The 22,645-nt window shown below is 36.9% G+C and overlaps 2 protein-coding genes across 2 annotated transcripts; one reads left to right on the plus strand and one right to left on the minus strand.

Annotated features, from left to right (window-relative positions):
• Nucleotides 1-205: 205 nt before the first annotated feature.
• LOC127794518 (O-fucosyltransferase 35) lies at nt 206-6,453 on the minus strand. Its single transcript, XM_052325683.1, has 9 exons — nt 5,647-6,453; nt 4,702-4,869; nt 4,536-4,608; nt 4,376-4,446; nt 4,193-4,281; nt 3,727-3,859; nt 3,179-3,411; nt 1,024-1,500; nt 206-900 (listed from the first exon to the last, which is right to left on the minus strand). The coding sequence occupies exons 1-9, from the start codon at nt 6,151-6,153 to the stop codon at nt 705-707; spliced, it is 1,947 nt and encodes a 648-aa protein (XP_052181643.1). The 5' UTR covers nt 6,154-6,453; the 3' UTR covers nt 206-704.
• Nucleotides 6,454-12,172: 5,719 nt separating this feature from the next.
• LOC127794966 (uncharacterized) lies at nt 12,173-22,641 on the plus strand. The gene is made up of 6 exons (XM_052326312.1): nt 12,173-14,015; nt 15,134-15,567; nt 15,701-15,862; nt 18,194-18,269; nt 18,375-18,530; nt 22,204-22,641. Exons 1-6 carry the CDS (start codon nt 12,297-12,299, stop codon nt 22,336-22,338), a joined length of 2,682 nt encoding a protein of 893 aa, XP_052182272.1. The 5' UTR covers nt 12,173-12,296; the 3' UTR covers nt 22,339-22,641.
• The last annotated feature ends 4 nt before the right edge of the window (nt 22,642-22,645 follow it).

Consider the following 22,645-nt stretch of genomic DNA (forward strand, 5'->3'; position numbering starts at 1 on the left):
TAATAATTCAAAATCTATCTACTTCTGCACTGTTCTGGTAAAAAAAAAAAAAATCAAAATCCAACACTTTAGCCCTTAAATGGCACTCAGATTCTACAGCATTCACCATAGAAAGAAATTTCCTTTTTGTAACAGCTCTTATCTCTTCTCATTTGCGCGATCAATTTTTATCTCCCTCTGTTGAGATAATTCTGCTCAAGTATAGGAAAAAAGAAACAACAAATATCTCCATTTCATGACTGCTCAAGTGCAAGAAATGAAACAGTAACTGAGACAAACCTGAAAACATTTTTGTATAATTGATAAAAGGCAGAAATCATATTTTTCATTGATTATTAGAAAACAATAAAGTAGGGTACATGCACCTTGTCCAGAAGGCAGTTCCCCACTCTTTGTAACTGTTGATTCTGTGGGAAGGGTTCTACTAATTCAATGAACTAATACTTTCCTGCTTCCTCTATATTAAGGACCAATATGCTTTAGTCTCCGTTGGTCTAAGTCCGGCAAAGACCTCAGCCATCCACTGATCCACGAATACGTTAACATTTGCAATGTCAGAGATAGCAGCTTTCAAAACTGAGAAAGACGTATTTCTTCTCTGGGGATAAAGTTTTAAGTCCATTTACACGAATGAGGGTGGAGCAAGAACAACAAATCCTTGCTCAAATGGGATCGAATAGCATGCACCTTCAAGTTCAGCCCCCCTATTCTACCAGCTCACAGATACACCCTGGGAGTGGATTTGCATAAAAACTCTCTTCCAGCTTAGGGAGCTCACCAGGTTCCCGTAAATATGGAGCTCCAACTCTGTCTTTGTGAAGCTTCTTCACTTTAGAGCTAAACTTCTTCCAAGAGATTGTTCCTTCATCAAATTCATCCACAAGTTTAACAAAATTCATCCTGCATTAACAAAACCACCATGATTCCATCTCTAGAAGGAAATGTAAACCTAATGTCATAAACAAACAACTGAAGACAACCACGTCAGACATGTTTACAATAGTTGGAAGCCAAGAAACTTACCTGTCTGGATTGACAGTTTTCTTGAAGTCCTCAAAGCGCCTATGACCTTGAACAGCCTTTGCCATATTTCCATCGTAAGTATAAACAAAAACATCACTCTGAAGGGCAACCACATAGTCCAGACCAGCCAGCATGTTCTGATGATTCCGGAAAGGTTCTAGTTCCCCATCTGTTGCAAGAGTGGAATGCGTGAAGATGTTAGGATACTCTTCTGTGAGATATTGCATACTCCCATTCCCATAAGCTTCGCCAGCAACCAAATATATCCGGGTGCTTGATGGGAAACCCAACCCCTTGAGCAAAAGGCCAGTCTCTCTTGGGGTCAATGGACACCCACCAAGCTTCCTTCGCTCTGACCCATCAATCTCCTTTTCCTTCCAATGGGTGACCTCATATCGCATCCTCCGGAGTTCATCGTCTTCTTCTATGGTCAGATTATGACTGCAGCCAGTAAATGCAAGCATATCCTTCTCATACCTAGAAGGAGATCAAAACAGTGCATTACAACAAACAAGAACAAAGATAAATCATAATCAAACCAGCTCCTTTGTGGAACTAATGAATACACTAGATTTAATGCACCCTGCAGTTATGGGGAAGGTAGTTCTAATATAAGGAGCAGCATCTCTTAAGGAATCTCCCAAAAGTATACATGTGATGGAGATCAAAAGCTCTAGCCATTTTAGAACTCTGTAATTTTAATTATGTAAGAATTTTAAGATTATGTTCCTATTTTAATTTGGATTCTTAGTTTATATGAATTAAGATGTTATGTTCTTATTCCGAGTTTAATTGGGATTCTTAGTTTGGTAGACATTTATGAATATATAAATGCACAATAAATGTAGAATTATTCATATTCAGATTGTTGATTATTGAAATATAGATATCAGTCTCCCTCTCACTTCTCTTCTCCTTAAGTTCTCTTTCCCTCTCTTCCTTTTCTCTTCCCTGTTCTTTCTTCTTATTCTTCTTTGCTCAACCTTCTGCACTTCTGTTCTTCCTATTCTCTTCTTTTTTGTCCTCTTTGGCCCTATGCCAATGTGTCTCATAACATTAAAGTATTATTAGAATTCAATCAAGCAATTTTTGAGTAAAGTATTCATGACAATATCCGTCCAAGCTTAGACACGGAAAAAAAAACGTCATGACAAAAGGTCCAAGAAAATAGAGATGTTTGCATTTAGCCAAATAACCAGAGGTGACCAGTTCTAAGATATCCATACAAGCCAAGCAACACTATTTGTGAGATTGTCATCTTTCCAAAACCTTGAAATTCATGTCATTACAATAGTTCTAAACACCTATGCAGCATACAAGTGTTAGCTTAAATTTTTTTATGTGAAGCCACACCTTGAACATATGAGAAGATAATCAATGGACATACATGTGAGGTGAGTGGATAGAAAGGAAGAAGTTTGTAACGAAAGAAGTAGACAAAAACTAAAGAAAATTAGGTGAAAACCCCTTAAACATGACACGGGGTATAATAGTGTTACAGAAGATGTGGCCATAAATAGATATAACCGGAGAACTAGAGTTCATGTAGCTGATTCCACCTAAAGGGATTAAGGCTTGTGATTAAGATGATGATGAAGAAGTTCAGTTTGAGGCATGGGAAGTGATCTCAAGCTGCCGAGAGAAAGGACACAATCTCATCTAACAACTAATCATGGAAATCCAGCCTTATCATTTTTATCTTTTTCTTCTATTGTCATGCACCTGCGGGGCAGAGTCAATTCCATTACCTAATACTGAAAGAAAAAGATTAATAAAACAGGGAGAAAAAGAAATTAAGAAAATGATGGTAGCCATAATAACCACCCAGGAGAAAGAAACAATAAAGCTTTTGAAGATGTGGAGATTTCGGCTTTTTGCTTGCAGAAAATGATGGCAACCTCACTTCCATTTTTGTTTTGTGATTGAGAATGAAACCCCCATTTCTGCTTATTCTCTACAGTGCAGTTTTGAATAGGTTTAACTTTTTTGGGTTCATATCTAGTAGTAACACCTAGTTTCCCACTCATTATTTTTCAGAGTTGGCCCCATCATGCAATTTCTTTCAACATACTTGTTTATTTATTAAAAAAATAAAAATATAAATAGGAATATTCTAGCCGAAACACGTGTAAGAAACATAAAATAGCTTATCTACCTCAAATGAAGAGCAAGATAAGGACTTTCATTTTGTCTCATTCTAGTAACCAAGACCTTTCCAAGTTCTTCTATAGGGGCAGAATATTTTAATGCCCTGTAATTTGCACGGCATCTTAGTTTTTGAATGGAGGTTGCTAGACCATTGTTGGCAAGTCTGGAATCAGTATGAGTAAAATATATAACTTTGTGCTGCTTCAGAAGTGGAAGAACCTCTGACTTATAATAACTGGCCTGCAGAAAATAAACTCACTGTCAGTTGTTTTTTTCCACATAGATGATGTGGATGATATAAGGATAGACTGCAGCTTGCTCTCACCAGATCAGGACAAGACCCAACCACACACACGTATAATGGAGAACCATGGAGCGTCTTTGCATCATAAAAATTTTCTAGTAAATTAACTGATCACAGAAAAAATATTAATTTCCCATATTCAGTGCTGCAAATTCAAGTCTTGATTCTGATGGAGAAAATTATTTCATACATTTACTAAGGGGAAGTCCATGCATTTTATAGATGATATAAGGACTAGAAATCTTTATTACCTTGGACCAAGATATCGGTGTCTTTGTGAAAGGCTCGGTTCCAGCATAAGATGGTGGTAATGATTCAACAATGTGAATGTCATCTTTGAGTGTCTCAATGAAGTGTTTCCAATCAAACAGATCTTTAAAGCCACTGCAAGCGAAGTATGACTGCAGTTACTAAAAGACCAGTAATGCTCACAACAGAAGCACTCATGTCTCAGACAATAAACCAGAAAACCATTCCAATTCCAAAACTTCTTTTTTTTTTTTTTTTTGAAAGAGGGGGGAGGGGGGGGGCTCATATAATTATAAAAGACATAGTTAAGAAATGGGAGAAAGGAACCTGTGGGGTGTAGCAAGGTTATGGTGTTTACTTTAAAAAAAAAAAAATCCAACAGGATCCCTTAAACAGTGAAGTTCTTGCAGATTATTGATACATTTATCCAGGTATATTTATCCAGACTGCAAAGAAATAGGAGAAAACCTTTCATCTGCCCAATAGGAGGTGTGATCTAGTGATGGGAGGACAAGTGTTGCCTTCATGATCTTAGCCACAGCAACCATATCACAGATCTGCACTCTAAAATTATTTGTTTGTCATAAATATAGTTGATATTGATACTTGAAAGAAGCTAATTCAAATAATCCAAACACACAACCACCAGACCCCAAATCTCATCTGATTCAAGCCACCATTTGCATTTACGAGAAGGTATCCATTTGTCTTCACATCCAGAACTGGATATAGCGACAAAAGAAAGTGAGTCAAAAAATACATGGACCTACTTGCACGGGCAAAATGAAATTTGATCCTAAAGAATTCTTACTCTTGTGACTTTTGGGGCGGTCAATGCATTGAGTGAAATTTTCAGTATTGGGTTTGGACCAGATACCTGAATACTAAAAATTGTATTACATAAATTAAGAGGTAAATGAATTCTTTAATATAAGCAAAATGAGGGAATGCCTTTGTCACATAAATTTGAGACTTACATCAGCCATGCTGTTCTTGTCACCAACTACACTTGATGCTACCATCATTAGGGTTCGTTCCAGATCATTTCCTCCATCCCCATCAATACTAGCTCTCTGCCTATATCCGTAATCATGAGAGCTTCGATCCATTAGATTATCACTATCCGTGGATGAGTGACTTATATCCTAATTAGAAAGAAGAAAATTAGTTTGATTAAGATGATAAGTACTGGTAAATAACATGAAGAGAATTATCAAAAAATTTAGGCATGTTCACAGCCATATGTTATTCTGCAGTAGCACATAAGATGGCATAATTGGACTCAAATTGATATACTTCCAGGCTCACAAACTATACACAGGGTTGCAAATAAAACTGGAATAAAGAATCAGATATTAGTTCACCTATCAATTTATACATCAGACAGCAACATGAGATTGATTCCAGTCAAGCTTGCTATTTATATGCAGATCACAGGACTCCCCTCATTTTCCATTTTTTTTTTTCATTTTATCCAAAAAAGGAATTCTTGTTATCAGTACAAACCCTTCATTGACTTCCATTAACAATAAAAAGGCAGCCAACCGATCATGAAAAGAGTTCTCTTTCAATTATAAAGAACTCTCTTGTCAAAGAAGTAATGTAACAAACTTCTATTACCATTACCACTTTCTTACTAGAAGAATTAAACAAAAATAAAGTAAATAAATCTTCATCAACAGCAATTACCCAAATTCTCCATTTATACAAGATAACAAGCTAACCCTTATTTGAAAGTGAAGTTCCACGTTTATCTACCTAAAAGTTTAACATCCAAGTCCAAAATATTTCTATTTTTAGCTTAATTGATTTTCAATCATTAAATAATTTAAAATCAAACTAAGAAGCTGAGCATATGAACACCAAAATCAATTTGCATCCACAAATCAGTCATTCAGCTTAATTTTGGGATGTGGACTAACCTGTTCAGACCCAAACCCTTCAATAGAAGATCCAAACCATCCATTGGCACAAATCTTCAGAACTCCCAGAAACAAACACACCCCGCAAAACACAAAGAACATCCAATGCCCCAACTTCTTCCTCTCTCTCAACCCCAACCCTAACCCTAATCCCAACCCCACTCCACCACCAGATCCAAATCCAGCCGCCTTCTTCACGTGCAGTCTCTGCGTCACGTGCGAATGATGACTCAGCTCCGAACCGGGGCCGCCGCCAATTTCAGATCTAGGCGAGTTGAGCTGGAGATCGATGTGGAAACTGTTGCCGCCGCCGTTGTTGCTGTTGCCGTTGTTGTTGTTGTTGTTATTGCTGGTGCTGCTTTGATTGTTGTTGTGAGCGTTTTGGTTGTTGCTGTTGCGCTTGAACGACGGGGCTCGGCGAGTCATTGAGCCCGAGAATTGCGGACTGTGGACGCGCTGGGAAACGCCATCGGCGGCGGAGCCGTGGTGGTGTGGATTGAAGCCCATATGTGGCCCTCAGAATTGATTGGCTTTATTGGGAAATGCGCGGAGCGGATTCGATGATAACGCAATCGCCATCAACGAGAGCGGCATGGAACGAGATCGCCACTAACGGAAGAAGAAGAGGAGGAGGAAAGGGACTTGCCAAATACAAAGCATTCGTCCTCGGCCTCTGCATCTGCATATATAAACAGATACATACACATGCGGTAGAATTGAGTATTAACGAGGAGTTAACTTCCAGTACACCAACCTTACATTAATCAATCTACAGTGAAGTTTCACCAAGAACGGTAACTGGCACTCAAATTCCACGCCAGCAAATCAATCACACGCTCCCAGCAACACGACATCCCGACCACGATTTCTCTAACATGCTCTTTCATCTTCCTTGATTTTAGCGTTCATTAACACTGCCAATCATACTTCCATTTTAAATTAAGCACGCCCTGTGCACTTATCAAGAGTATATAACTTTTCTTGATTTTATAAATAGTTCAAATACTCGAGTGAATAATACGTCGATATTAATTCAATAGATTATAAATTTGATCATCATCCTATATAAGAATTAAAGGTCTAACGTGTAATTTATCTTCGCTAATATAATCTAGGACACGAATATCAACCGCACAAATCATCTCAAGTAAATAACTTTTCTCAAGTTGATACTTAAATAACTCTTCAAAAATAAAAATATTTTAACTTTTTATATAAAATAATAATCAAAACTTTAGATTTATATCAAATAAAAGTCAATTAAAAATCTACTTAAAAGTCAATTCATATACATATTTTATTCTACATTTCTAATACATGAATTTATAAATTATTATACATTGGTGACAGTGTCGTACCTAAGTTTTTTAGGCCCTGAGGCGAAATGTAAAAAATAGGCCCCCAAATATAACCGTTGAAAGTTGAAGCAAATATGAAAAAGTGAATCTAATGAGCCAATCAGCAATCAAGAGGCAGCGAGCCACCAGTGACAGTGAGCAATAGAGCAAGAGGCAGTGAGCCACCGGCCGGCCACAACCCATAAGGGTTAGTGATCGAGCAGAGTAGCGAAAGGTGATGCTTGCTGAGCGAGCGACTGAGCAGCGAGCCACTGCCCACGAGGACGAGGCGAGCCGGTGAGGACGAGCGACCGCCGACCGAGCAGCGAAAGACGAGAGAGTGAGGGCAAGAGTGAGAATGTGAGGGCGAGGTCGAGGGCCAAGGGCGACAGCTCAACAAGAGGAAAAAGAGGCAGCGAGCGACAGGCGAATGAGCAACAGCGAGAGGCGAGAACGAGGGCGAGGCATGACGGAGCGAGAGAGGTAGGGCTAGGGCAGCGAGCGAAAGAAAGGGAAGGAGAAACTTTGCAGACGGGAAGAAGATGAGCGGCTGGGTAGGCTAGGAAATGGGCCCTTATAAATGGAAATATTTTTTATTTATGGATCCTTAAACAATGAAGTTTCCATGACATTTCTAGGAGCCCTGAGGCAGTTGTCTCATGGGCCTCATGAAAAATTTGCCTTGATTGGTGAAAATATCTATTTAAATTGAAAATATGTTTTAAAATAAATTTAATTTTTTTTAATAATTATTAATTATTATCATTGTCATAATTATTAATTTTTCAGTACCTCTTTTCTTCTAAAGTATGAGATCATGTTTGTTTGTCTCCTTATAAATGGATAAGAAATAATAATAGTTACTAAAAAATTATTATTTCATTTATATAAAAATATCATTAGCTAATAATGGTGGTTGGCCATCTAAAAGAATTTCCAATTGTAATTGTAGTAGTAATTATTAATATGATTATTATAAAGATAATAATAATAATAATTAGTAATTATTATTATTATTATTATTATATGAATATGAAAAATTTATAAATAGTATTGACTTGTTACAGACAGTGCCGCCCACCAGTGCTGACTTGAGAATGGGAGCTGAGACGGAGACGGAGGCGGCAACAGACAACTGTCGAATTTTTAAAATTAAAAATTACTTTAATTACTACCGAACCGACCCCTTAAAATATTTAAATATTCTCACCGTCACCGCTGCAGTACGGATTTAGATTTCTTTTATATTTCTTTCCCGCGTGCTAAAGGACTAAGTCGATTTTATTTTATTTGTCTTAATTTAGTTTAATTTGTATTTTTAAATTCAATTGACGTTAATTACATTGTCGCCCGGCTCTAAGTTTTCCCAAATTTTCACAATTTATTACTAATTAATAAAAATATTTAATATTTAAAATAAAATATATTAAATACAAATTCACAACTACCTACTGTAAAAGCAGTATTACTTGGTAAAATCATATTTTAAAATATATTGTTTTAAAGTTACAAAAATAAACGACTTAAAATTGGGTGGACGTAATGGGATTGCGATTAGAAAAAATATATGAATTTGACCAATCTGTTAGCGACGCGGCGGAAAAGCAGTGGCTGCGATCAGTGATGAATTTCTTGATCAACTCGCCTTTTTATTTTTATTTATGTTTTATTTTATTCGTTCCAGTGACAGACCATGCATGATGACAGGCTCATGCCTATCGTGCAACTGAGTCGAGATCTGCTATCCCCTTCCCTTTCCCTGTCCATTCAAAGAAAAATAACCACATCATCTATTATTAAATAATATTTTTTTCAAAAAAAATTATAAAATCAAATAAAAAAATTATAAATAACATATATTAATTATATATATGTTATTATAGCCGAGATCTACTCTCCCATTCTCTATCCACCTAATGAAAAAAACAGCTACATCACCAATTATCAAATAGTAATTTTTTCAAAAGAATTATAAAATCAGATAAAAAATTATAAATAACATATGTTAATTAGATATATGTTATTATTTGATTTTATAATTTCTTATTTGGTTTTATATTCTTTTTGAAAAATTTGTTATTTGATAATGGGTGATGTAGTTGCTTTTTTTCATTATGTGGACAGAAAATGAGACAGCAGATCTCGACTCTATGCAACTCTCTCTCGAACCATGCCATCTCGGATTCTTCCTTATTGGAAATAGACCTCACATGTCACAATTAACACCACATAAATATAAGGAAAAGTCTTAAAAGCCCAAGAGAATGATCGATGAGCTTATCGAACAGGGGTAAAAAGATGAAATTGCTCTCACGCCTTGCTCTTTCCTCTCCCCTCCCATGGCCGTCGCCTTGTTGCTGTTGCCTCGCCTCGCTGCCATCATCACCTTGCCTCACCAATAGTCATTGCATCGATTATCGGCGAGATGAGAAAGCGATGATAGAGAGGCAAGGTGTGACGACGACCATGAGAGGGGAGATGAGAGAACAGAGGGAAGCCCCCACTTTGCAAATTTGCAAAGTGGACAGGGACAATTTTGTCTTTTTACCCTCAATCTATAAGCCCCTATATGACTCTCTTTGACTCTGTAAAATGACTCTAAATACAATACTGTGGATTAAACTTCTCATTTTTTATCCATGTTAATGTATACTATTTTACCCAAAATAAAAAAATACAAATTTGTAATTATGCTATGAATTTCAAAATTTAAAAGAATATATTGAGATAATGATAAGTACTAATAATAGATGTAGTACAAAATTATAAATAATGCACTAAAATCTAAATTGTGCTTTAATATTTTTTATTATTTGAGAAATAAGGTTTCATAAATTATAATTATAAAAAAATATATAAATTTTTTTATTTATCAAACTCATGAGTCATACTTTCACGAGGTTGTGGAGGTTGGTCATGGATTATGTTACACGAAAATGACTCAAAAAAGTTGTTTTATCGTTTTTGAAATATTTTTTATTTTCATTTTAAAATTTATTTATGTCTATTTTTTTTAAAAAAATATCAATTTATGTATTTTTGTTTCATATTATAAATGTTTCCTCTTTTTGTGTAATTTAAGTCATACATGTCAAGTCACATTATCCTTGTCCTCGTCCAATTTTCATCAAGACAATGAGGGAAGATTTCAAAAATTTATATTAGGGAGATTAAAATTTTTATTTTTGAGATATCAAATTACATATCATAAATTTTAAAATGGGTTCTAATTTTTTTTAATTAGATTATTATTAAATATTTTTTTATATTAAAATTTTAATTTTTAAAATTAATTTCAATAGTGTTCACAATTCACGTGCATCCATCCCTAGTGGCAATACTAAAATTATCCATTTATAATTAAAAAACAGACTCGTGTTATGAAATGAGTCTCTGTCTAGCAATTAGGACACTCTTAAACGATTTTATTTTTATTTTATTGTTGACATAAAAAGGATTACTCCACCACTACTCTAAAAATACATAAAAATAAAGGCAAGACTTAAATGGCGAGAACAAAACTAGGGGTGGAGTTAGGATTATATTCAACGGAGGCGAACTTAAATATAAAAAATATAATTTTAAAGATAAGATAATAATGATAATATTAAAATATAATTTTTATTTATAATTATTTTTTATCATTTTTCATATTTTGATAATGCCGTATAATAATCTTATTATTAATTGTATTAAATACATCATTTTTAACATATACAACTAAGTTATCATTTATCCAATAATCTCCAATTCTATTATACAATCAATTATTCACAATATTTATTGTAAAAAATACTCTTTCAACTATAACAGTAGTAATTGAAAAAATTAATACTAAAGTCATAAGCTTGTAAACTAATAAGTACATTATATTTTTTTTGGTCACAACCAACTTCTGTGCAAGTTTATTAAGTCTCATAATTCTTCAAACTTTTTTTTAAAGACCGTTTATGAAAAGTTATTTAAATATTTGATTTATTAATATAAAATATTATTTTTTAAAAATACTTAAAAAAAAAAAATCTAACCCAATGGAGAGCAACTGAACAAAACTATGCCCCACTGGACCTCATTTGGCTCTCCCCTTCAACAAAACTATGCAATTATTATGACATCCCTCTCACCCAAACTCAATTATGGGAGCAGCTAGCAAATGGTGATGGATGGAAAACTCCAAATTCAGGGAGGTGATTGATTGAACAGAGCAAGCATCAAACGAAAGCAATTGATAAGCCATATATGCTCCGCTCCACTCCAGCTTGGAATATTATCTTGGCTGGCTTTATGGGGAACTTGGACCATGCTTGGAATATCCTTTTGGGCTTCAAGTTTTATCCGTATTTCGCACGGGTAGAAATAATGAATTCAAATCTCCCATGAGTGAAGTAATCAGAGTTTAACGTCCCATTACCGTTTGACTTTTAGTGTGGTGGTTATTTATATAATAATTTGAGTTTTAGGATTGCATAGCGGTGGTATTTATTTAAGGGCTCATATTAGGATTTTTTTGTTTTAAATGTTTTGAATAGTCAACACTGCTGTGATTAAGTTTTATGAGTTTGGTTTGATTGTTCATATTATATTTAAGATTCATCTAAATTACAGTAAATAATCTTCAATAAATTTAAAATATTTTTTTAATAAATATTAATGTATTTAATACATACATATTAGCAACGATAGTGAGCATTAGAGTTGATGGTGTACGCAGAATCATGATTTCTTAAATTGAATTTTTATAAATCTTAGTCATTTTTATATTAAATTTTGAATTGCATAAAGAGGGGAAATTATGTAATGCGTGGTAATTAAAAGAAGGTAAAATTTCAAGAGGCATTGTTTGGTTGTTGTAATTTAATCTTTAAATAAATACTCAATTAATGAATGTGTAAGTTCACTGTGTTGTTTGAATTTCAAAAATGTAAATTGTTTTATAAAATATATAGTAAAAAAAATTAGCAGGAGAATTTTTAGAAATGATATTTAAAAAAAAATACTATTTTAATAGGATGTTTGCTTCTTTTTTTTTTTTTTTTTGGGGGGGGGGGGGGGGGGGGTGAAAAGAAGAACAAATTTATTTATGGACAAGAAAAACAAATACAAATAAGTTTTGGCGGGAACGTGGGGCCCAACAAATCAACAATATAATACAAGAAAGGCAATGGTATAAATAAGGAGGCGTAGAACGGAAGCAAACTCTTCGCTCGCCCAAAACCCCCCAACCCGTGGAAAAGCAAGCTGAAGCCAAACCCGAACCCTTCTCGGTTCCCTCTCGGCGCCGGCTACTCCGAAACCGTCAAACTCTCTGGCTCCATGTCGGCGCGGCGGCCCCGGAAGATAGCCCCCTCGTCGACCGTCGAATCTGAATCGCCTTATTTAAATGCCCTCAACACATTGGGCAAGATTCAAGAACCTTCCACCCCTCCCAAAACCCTAGAATCGCCGCCCAAGCCTAGTCCTGTTTCGAGTTCTCCAACGCCGCCGACCACAGCCTCCGCTCGGAGACGCAGTCTCCGGCTCGCTTCGAAGGTAAGCCCTAACGGAACGAATCCCATGGTTGTTGAGAATTTTGTTGGGAATGAAATTGGGGGTGAGGATGTTGGGGTAAAGGAAGCTAGGGTTGAGAGTGATCGGCATTTGAATGAAGTTGTGAATAAAGTCGAGTCGCCTCCTGATTTGGGGAGTACCGGAAGTGTTGCCAGTGGCGGGAGGGGGCGAGGGAAGAGGAAATTGAGTGGTGCCGTTGGTTTTGGTGGAGAAATGGGGGAGGAAGAATGTCTGAATTTACGATCCGGGAAGAAAATTCCTAAGAGGAGAGTGGAAGGAGAAGGTTCTCGAGGGAGTGAGAAGGGAGATGATGACAAAGCGAGTGTTTTGGTGTTAACTCTTGGAAATGTGAACGGTGATCTCATGAACGAGCCTTTGGTGATAAGTGATGGGGATATGGAAGATACTGTGGAAACGGAATTGAGTTTGACTTTGGGTCGCAATGCTGGTGTAGATCTCAATTTGATTCCTGATTTTAGGGTGCAAGAAGTGGAGAAAAACCCGAGAGATGAAGAGGAAGATACTGGTGTTGAAGCCAGAAGGAGAACTAGTGGGAAAGAAAAAATGTTGTTGGATTTCGACATGCAGACTTCACCCAGTAATGCTGTTTTGGATACTGACAATTTGGCAGAAAGCGATGGGCCAGAAGAATTGGGGAAAGAGCAAACTGCTAGTGGGAGTAGGAGATTGAGCGAGGAAGAAAAGGGGAAGGGGAAAGTTGTCGAGGATGTTTCACTGGAAAATGTTGATAGTGCAGCGCGAATTCTTTTAGATCTTATATCAGACTTGGATCGTAGAGTGGGAGATTCAAGAAATGTTGCAGATTCTGGTAGCCTCGGTTTGGAGGATGATGCACCAGTCCACACTGAAAGACAAGTTGTTGAAAATAATCTTGAAAGGCAGGTTGAATATAATAGATGGGTTACATTAAGTGCAAGGGATCGATTCAAAGATATAGCAAGACAAAATGCGGCACGCTTTGCCCTTTTCTGTTCACAGGAGGAACAGGAAAACCATGTTGCTGATGAGTCTGTACGGGGGATGGCAAGGCAAGTAAATAGGGAAATAGAAGATTGGCCCGGTCCCTTTTCTACAGCCATGAAGATTATTAAGGACCGAAAATCAAATGTGAACCTGCTACAGCAGAGCTCCCGTTTGGGAAATCCGAAACCTACATCTATAGTCTGGGCTCCCAAAAACGAGCCGCATTATGACCGCTCAAAGGTGCCGGTCCCCTCACTGCAAGACTTATCTATGTCAGTTCTTGTCAAAAATGCTGATGCCCTCACTTCACTTGATGGTGTCCCTGATGTACTGAGGCACAAGTTATGCCAGTTGCTTTGTGATTCTCGGAGGATGAACAGGCATTTCCTTGATCTTCTTTTTTGTGGATCTCCTACAGAGATTCGCATGAGGGACTGTTCATGGCTTACCGAGGCGGAATTTGAAAGTGCTTTTAAACAGTGTGAAACAAAGAACCTGACGGTATGTTTTATGATTTAATGAATCGTCTTAACTTTGAATAAATGATACTTGTTTCATTTTGAACTAAATAATTAAGTTCTATTCTAATGTCTGGAAATCATCTGCTGTGTTGAATTTACGTACCAAAAGAAGAGGAAAAAGGAAACTGATTTGATGAAGTTCTAAACATTGAAGGGTAAATTATATGAAACCCCCTGCACTTAGGGTCATGTGCAAGTTACCCCCTTTGTTTTTGATTGCATCAAAAACCCCTTTGCACTTTCAAAATGTTGCAATCAGCCACAATTTATTAAAATTTTACTTAATTTTGTGCAATCTACTGGTTGACTAATACAAAATTCTGTATTTCTTTCATATACTGAAATTCTGTATTTTGTATGTAGATTATTGTACAAAATTATGTAAAATTTTAACAATTTGTGATTGATCGTAACATTTTGAAAGTGTATGGGGTTTTTTTGATGCAATCGAAAGCACAGGAGGGTAAGTTACACATGACCCTAAGTATAGGGGGGTTTCATATAATTTACCCAACGTTAAAATGAAGAACAGTCTTTATAAATCACTTTTAATATTCTATAAAGCTGGAACAACTGCTTGCCGCTTGACTTAAAGGTGAATTACAGGCATGGCTAACTAATCAAGAGGATGGATTATAAGAATTCTGCTTGACTGGACGTCATTATTTCTTGCTGGAGTTAGCGGTAGAATTGTTAGGCTTGATATTTATGGAGTTTGGAAAGTATACCTGGAACAGTAATTGTCTAATGTTAACTTATGGAGAAATAAATTGGTTGAGATTTTCCTTGATTTTCTGGGTGGCCCAAAAGAGCCAGGCTTCTTTATAGAGTTGGTATTTAGCAAAGTTGCCTCAGGTACAGTTTGCACCTATTGTTCTGCCAATATTTGTAGTTTATTTTTTAACATGTATAAATGGGCTATCAGAAAATGTTGGAAGATGATGCATTTGCAGGACTTTGTTTTATTTCGAAACATGGATCATTCTCCTGCTCAAGGCCAAGATTCTTGTTACTGAATGAATTATGACTTTCATTTTGACTTCTTATCTTATGGTAATTTGTGTTCTTAAAGCTGAATATTTTGTTATATGAAATTAGGTGCTGCAACTTGAGCAATGCGGACGCTGTTTGCCAGATTATATTCTGTCTACTACTTTAGCTCGGTCGCCGAATGCTTTTCCTGCATTAACTACAATATCGTTGAAGGGTGCATGTCGTCTTTCGGATGTGGGGTTAGGTGCACTTGTTGCTTCCATGCCTACTCTGCAATCCATAAATCTCAGCCAGTGTTCCCTTCTGACCTCTGATGGAATAAACACTTTATCCAATTCATTGGGATCAGCTCTGAGAGAATTATATTTAGATGATTGCCAATGCATAGATCCCATGCTTATTGTACCAGCATTGTCAAAGCTTGTGCATTTGGAAGTACTGTCACTGGCTAGGATTGAAACTGTTTGTGATGATTTTATCAGTAACTTCATAGCTTTTCGTGGTCACAATATCAAGGAGCTTGTTTTGACTGATTGTGTGTATGTATCTTTCCCGCATGCAGTGCATTGTAAACTTAAATTAATCTGATTTACCCTGTATGGCTATATCTGATTTTCCTTGTTTTGTCATTAGCCACTTGCATTAATCCACTGTGTTTTGAATTTTTTGCAGAAAGTTGACTGATTCTTCTTTGAAAGTCATAGCAGAAACTTGTACCAAATTACATGCGCTAGACCTGGGTAATTTGTGCAGACTGACAGATTCCACTATGGCATATCTTGCCAATGGCTGTCGAGCAATTCAAACCCTAAAATTATGCCGGAACCGGTTCAGGTTTGCCAATATTTTTATTATACTTGTACTTGTGAGAGCAAAAGTAGCATTGATCTTTATATTCATACAAGTGACATATTACAAGGTGGCCTTGGATATAAGGATATAATGGCCTCACAAGGGATACAACCATAGATAGAGATGGCTGGAGGTCTAGAATTCATGTAGCCAATTGCACCTAGTGGGATTAAGGCTTGTGATTATTGCTGTTGTTGTTACACGGTTACAACAATAAATTTGTAAAAATGGGAAATTGTCGATGGATGCCCCTTGTATGGCTGATCCGAGCGATGGATGACTCTCATGTGGTGTATCTGAGCGATGGGTGACTCACTCGGGGGATGAATGACTCATTCGGGTCATGGGTGACATGTGAATTGTCCAAACGATGAGTAATTATCGGGAGAGATGGGTGAGTCTCTCGGGGTGGAGTGACAGCGATGGATGAGTCCCTTGAGAGCAATGGATGAGTCTCTCGGGGGTCACGACAGCGATGGATGAGTCCCTTGAGAGCAATGGATGAGTCTCTCGGGGGTCACGACAGCGATGGGTGAATCCCTTGGCTAGTTTGAGAGCGATGGATGAGTCTCTCAGGGGTCACGGCAGCAATGGGTGACCTGCTAGAAAGAAAATCGATTAGAGGCGCGGGTGAGAATCCCCGCGTGGACCCTCCGATGCTTAAGTTAGTCCCTCGTAGAAGTGAAATGCTTGAAGACAAAAAGTAAGTACGAGAGTGAGAGGTTGCCTCCCCAATGAGAGAAAAATACCCCCTATTTATCGCAATGGGAGTGACATCCATGTGTCGAGTGGCCCACTTTTCTTGGTGGATATCTCGGAGACGATTTTGACTGAGTCTTGCGAGGTTATTGGCGCGAGGGTGTATGGGTGCAGGCACGCGAACGTGCGCAAAAAAAGGGCGCGCCTTAGGCACCCCCGAGGGAACTCCCTCGAGGGTGTGCAATACCCCCGAGAGAGGTCTCTCGGGGGTGTGAAAGTACCCCCGAGAGATGTCTCTTGGGGGTGGAGACGCCCCCCTCACGCTACTGCGTGGCAGCAGAAGGGGGGGAGCGGCCATGTGGCCGCTTCTACGCGGCCATGTCTGGCCGCTTCATGCGGCCTGGGCCCCCTCCATGCTGCTGCATGGCAGTAAGAGGGGGGAAGCGGCCACAGTGTGGCCGCTTCCATGCGGTCATAGTGTGGCCGCTTTATGCGGCCTAGGGGGGCCCCTCCTCCTGGCTGCTTCAAGCAACCAGACTTCCCATGTGGCAGCCTGCCACGTGGCAGCTCTTGGGCTGCCACGTTATTCATTTTTTGATAATTCTTGAAGGCATAACAGCTGTATTGTTGTTGTTATGTTACAAGGCCTTGTTTTTCAATAGGTATTCTTTATGCTTAATTTATGCAATTTTTACCAACCAATTACAAAATTATTCTGTTTGACTTTCATATCATGTTTTTCTTTCATTCATTTTTTGGGGATAATGGAGGTTGCATCTCCGTGAACTAATGAACTAAAGCAACCATTTGCTTTGTGGGACCATGTTCATGTTGTCTCTACTTAACAATTTCTTTTTGGTGTGAGTGCCTGCCCACACTCTCACATATTTGGATACTCTTTGCACTGGCCTTGATGCATTTTTCTATGGGTAATCCACAAGTAGAGAAGGCATAGTCTTTTCTTTTTCTAACTTTATTAAGCTCAGATATTTTGTGAATATTCCTTTGAACAATATGTTGTGTGACTTGTGTCAGTGATAATCAGGCTATTGTTTTTAACATTGCATAAAACAAATATAAAAAGGATTATAGGTATACTCAAGGTCTTTACCTCTTTAACCATCTAGGAATAATTGGAACTAGGGGTTATTTAATGTCCTAAACCTTGAGCATATTGCAAAGGCTAAATGGCAATATTGCATGAAGAAAATTATGCTGGCTGCACTTGGAATCAGAAACTATGTTCATTTTCTTTGGAAGCGTATTCCTTGGTTCTTTTGTTCATTGGGGAATCCTAGTCTGGTAGGTCTTTTAGTTGGTTAAAGTTTCTAGTATTTAAATGTGGTATTGGGGGGCTGATCCCAAGATTGTCATATTTGCCAATTAATTGCTGGCTTTCTCCACTGTACTTTTTATTAAACCATGTGGAAATAAAAGGAAAATAAAACAAAAAGCATGGTCTCAGTTACTTATATCATTGTTTATCTAGCTTGCCTTGTCTTTCCTCCTGTTTCATTTTTGGTTCCGCCAGGACTAGTACTGCATTCATAGTGTCAATATTTCTTTTCAGTTGAAGTTAATTATGAAAGCTTCTTTGTTTTCACACAATGACAGTGATGATGCTGTTGCTGCATACCTTGAAGCATCAGCAGAGACATTGTGTGAATTGTCGCTCAATTGTGTTAAGAAGGTATGCAATGGTGTCTGATTGAATATTGAACCTTTTCTCCGTCTGCATTCATTTGTTTCAAAGTGGCATTTTCCCACTGTTGATGGAGTAAATGACTTTATGCAGGTTGCTGACAACACTGCAATATCACTTGCTAGACGTGCAAGAAAGTTGACTAGTTTGGATTTGTCATGGTGTCGCAATCTAACAAATGAAGCTCTAGGATTGATTCTGGATAGCTGCTTGTCACTAAAAGTGCTCAAATTGTTTGGATGCACTCAGGTTTGCATCCCATGGCAGATTTTGTGCTTATGCTACTTGCCCAAATATTTTCTATGCCCTGCTCTAGACATCTATGATGATAGTAACTTTTTCAGATGGATATACATATTCTTATCGTTGGTTTTAAGTTTTGTAGCCTGTTGAGGAAACGGGTGCGCTGCGCATACATTAAATTTATTTCTCTTAATTGATTTTTTTTTCTTCTTTTCTTGACATGGGAAGGTGCTGACTTAATTACATGGCAGCCCAAAGAAGACCCTGTTCATTTTGTCTTGAACTTATACGATCTTGCTGCTTAAGTTACTGGCCCGTAGTTTTTTGTATGAAAGTGGTTTACAGAAATAAATTGAATTTGATATTTTCTATCACCAAGGATGCATGTTTTTAGTTTCCATGTAAAAATATACTGGTTGTTTCTTGGGACTTATGTGTGTTTGGTTATCATGTTATCCATTGTGGTTGTATATGTTGTTTTTGACACATCTAACATTGATTCATCAACTAAATATATATCAATGGATGGCTCAAATTTTGTTGTACAATCATTTGTGTTAACTATTTGCTTCTCTTTTTATTTATTTATTTTTTGTTTGTGTAGGATGGTAATCATAATATGTGGAATTTCTTTTATGTTGTCTGCTTAGGACCTGCCTGATTTTTTTGCCAATTTCATATGTTTATTTGCAGTTTTCTTGTCTCAGATTTTTGTTTTCAGTTTGTTTTCTATTGAAAAAAAAAAAAAGAAATTTGGAAGTATACTTAGGAAAAAAAAAACAAAAGAAAAGAGAAAAAATGAAATCTGAACCTAGGAATGGCAATGGGTCGCCCATTCACATAATATAACAAATCTACAAATAAGTCTTATACCTAGCTCAATTTTTATATTTTAATTTTAAATGGATATTTGGGGCAACCCATTGGGTATTTACATACTTGTTTTAACAAATTTTCAAATAATCTTTATGCCTATATCTCAATTTTTATACTTATTGAGTTGTTTAAACTTACTGGTTTAGGCAGATTTAGACGAACAAATCTCTCGCAAATACTTTTCCCACTCTCAGAGGAACAGAAAGTAAAGAATTCACAAAACTAAACAGAAACCAGAAAACCAAACCACAAAAAGCCGCAATTTATCCTGGTTCGGATTCCAAGTGTTGCAACCCTACATCCAGCAGTTAAACGCCCCTGGTGCAGTCTTCTTTATTCCAAAAGAATGATCAGTACAACAGCAAGTTCCCTCCCTTCTCTTCCCGAGTACCATACAACCCTCGTTCCCCAAGATTACAAAGCTATCACTCTTTCTAGCCTTTCTCTCAGAATAATCACAGCACTCATTACAATAGAAAATGAGAGCAATGTACAAACCGGCTACGGCTCGCCCTCTATTTATAATAGGAGCAGACATCCCAATGAAACTAATCAGAATTTAGATAATTCCGGTTTGAACCCCAAACTTACACTAATTACATTTGGGTATAACTTCTAACCGCCTATCTAAACCTCAGCCGATACAAGCCGCTGTCTTCACTGATCTTCTAGGCTAACTCGAGGCAAACATCAACATATTGTAATTTTAAATGGGTAATTAGGACCTGTTGGGGAATGCATTGCCATTTTTCTATCTGAACCTATTGCTTCATAATATTATTAGTTTCTAAAATTTGAAAACAGAAACAAAAGATGTAATTTGATGACTGTTGTTTTTTTTTTAAATTGTTATTTTATATGGTAATGATTTTTAATTGAGAACAGGGATTATTATTGTACAACAATAACAACAACAATCACAAGCCAGAGGTTATAAACAAGGGTTGGTTACATAAATTTTAGATATCCAACCATCATAAACTATGTTATTATTATGGGTTACCTACCAAGTTCTCTTTAGGTTTTCCTCTCCCTGGTTTGCTACAAACTTTCTCAATTTTATTCATTCGGCTCACACGTCCGTTTATTGGTTTTCTTCTTATATGTTCAATTTATCTTAATTGTTATACTTCAATATTAGCTACACATATTTTCACATATTGGTACTTAATCACTCAGCATTTTGAACTATACAGCAAAGATGGTTATATAGCTATTGGATGAAACTTCCCTTTTAACTTAAATGGGTTGTATGATTGCATGAATGCCGGATGCAATTCTCCACTTTTCTATTAGTAATGGAACAAAATAACTTTTCTGTCATTATTCCTTTCTCCAAAGTCATGAACTCCGTACATCTTTATTTCTGTTCATTTGTCTTAACACATGACCATTCAAGTCATCACCTATACAAATTTTATCTCCATTGTCTATCTTGCAAATCAACGTCAGACCTCAGCACTTGAACCGATACCTCTCTAAATGCTCATAAAATTGTCTATATCTCCTCTCAATTTGATTTGTGGTGCATATGCACTGGCAATATTCAGTCTCCTCATAGAATAATTCTAACTGTGATAATCCTGCCTTCCAACCTCTTTACATCTACTACCTCATATTTTAAGACTTATCTATTATCTCCATTCTATTTCTTTTATAGTCCATCCCTGCTTACTAAATCTATATCTTGGCTCAACCATTGTCCTTGTCTTCTCATCTAACAATCTCATCTCTTAGCAAATAATATTGATTATTCTCATCACATCCATCACCTCGGAAGATTTTTTTTATCAAGATTCCAATGTTTCTTGATCCCATCATAATCTTCCTGTCTTGGACTCTCTTTTTACTCACATCCATCTATATAATAAAAAAATGTGAGGACTCTTGCAAATTTAACACTCATTCAAACATTGATGTACTCACAGGGACAAATGGTGATGCTCATCCATTTATTATTTGATAATTCCTCCCTTCTGTTGACGGCACACTAAATGACTCCCTTAAAAGTTTTTGGGTTAACGCACAAACTACCCCCTTTATGTGTACAAAACTATACTAACACTCCTTTCTTAGCAGCCGTTCTTGTGCTCTCTCAAATGAAAGGTCAATCTGCTACCACCATTGACCTCGACATTGATCATTTGGGGCTTGGTTGCATTGGCCTTGGTGATTGGTTTGACAGTGGCTTCACCTTTGGGCTATTTGTGTTTGGCATCAGCACTGAAACTGCACTTGGTTAAATTGGCATAGAAGTGGCATTGGGCTTGTCATTGGCTATTGGAGCGCGGTGTTGTCCATCACCCACTCTTTAGAACGCCTCAGACACATTCATTGCTTGTATTTCCACATTCTATTCTTCGCACGGGTTACAATATTCCTTATATTTCTTCTTGTGAATCTCTTCTGTTTATAATAAGATAAGAGAAGATATAGGTCCAAAATACAATAAATGCCATAGGTCCCATTGTAAAGAGTCTGTGTGTATAGCATCACTTGTCCATTCCTAAGCTTGTTCTTGGACTATGGTTGGTTTGGCGTAAATCAATTCATATATATAGGGCATCCAAATAGTCTAAAATTTGTTTCATTGCAGTCAGGCAATTCAATTTCATTGCACCGCTTTCCCATTTAGATGAAGCATGCGCTTCTCTAAGTTTTATACATAAGATTGACTGCCATTGATATTATGCTGCTGTGATTCTGGTATTTATTTTCTGCTTTATGTTGCTTTTTTGTAATTTTCTCTTTGAAAAACAAAAGTTGAAACAGTGACGCATTTGGTGTGGATCACTCTTGGCAGGTTACCAAGGAATTGCTGGATGGCCACTCAAATCCTCAGGTGCAGATTATTGGATTGAAGATGACTCCAATATTAAAACATCTTAAGGTGCCTAATCCGCTGCAAGGACCATTGCACTATTCTTATCCATCTTAAGGTACCCTTTTTGGGATTATCCGTGTACAGAAGATGTGCAAACAAAAAATGTGCACTTGAGCCGTGCTGTTTCTTTGAGCGATGACAAATAGGAGCGTCCTAAAACATGCAACTTGGAACTTTTTTGCAGAATTATACCAATACCTTTTACAACAATGCTGAATTTTTATACCTATGATTTAACAACGATGTTTTTGTCAAGTACCTTGAGGACATGTAGATCAATTTGGCTATCAATCATATTTGTCGGGACTTTTTCATTTATTTAGTTGAGTTGATTTGGCTTGTTACCCTGTTTTTCCATTTT

This window comes from Diospyros lotus, chromosome 2, assembly GCF_014633365.1.
Source record: "Diospyros lotus cultivar Yz01 chromosome 2, ASM1463336v1, whole genome shotgun sequence".
NCBI lineage: Eukaryota > Viridiplantae > Streptophyta > Magnoliopsida > Ericales > Ebenaceae > Diospyros > Diospyros lotus.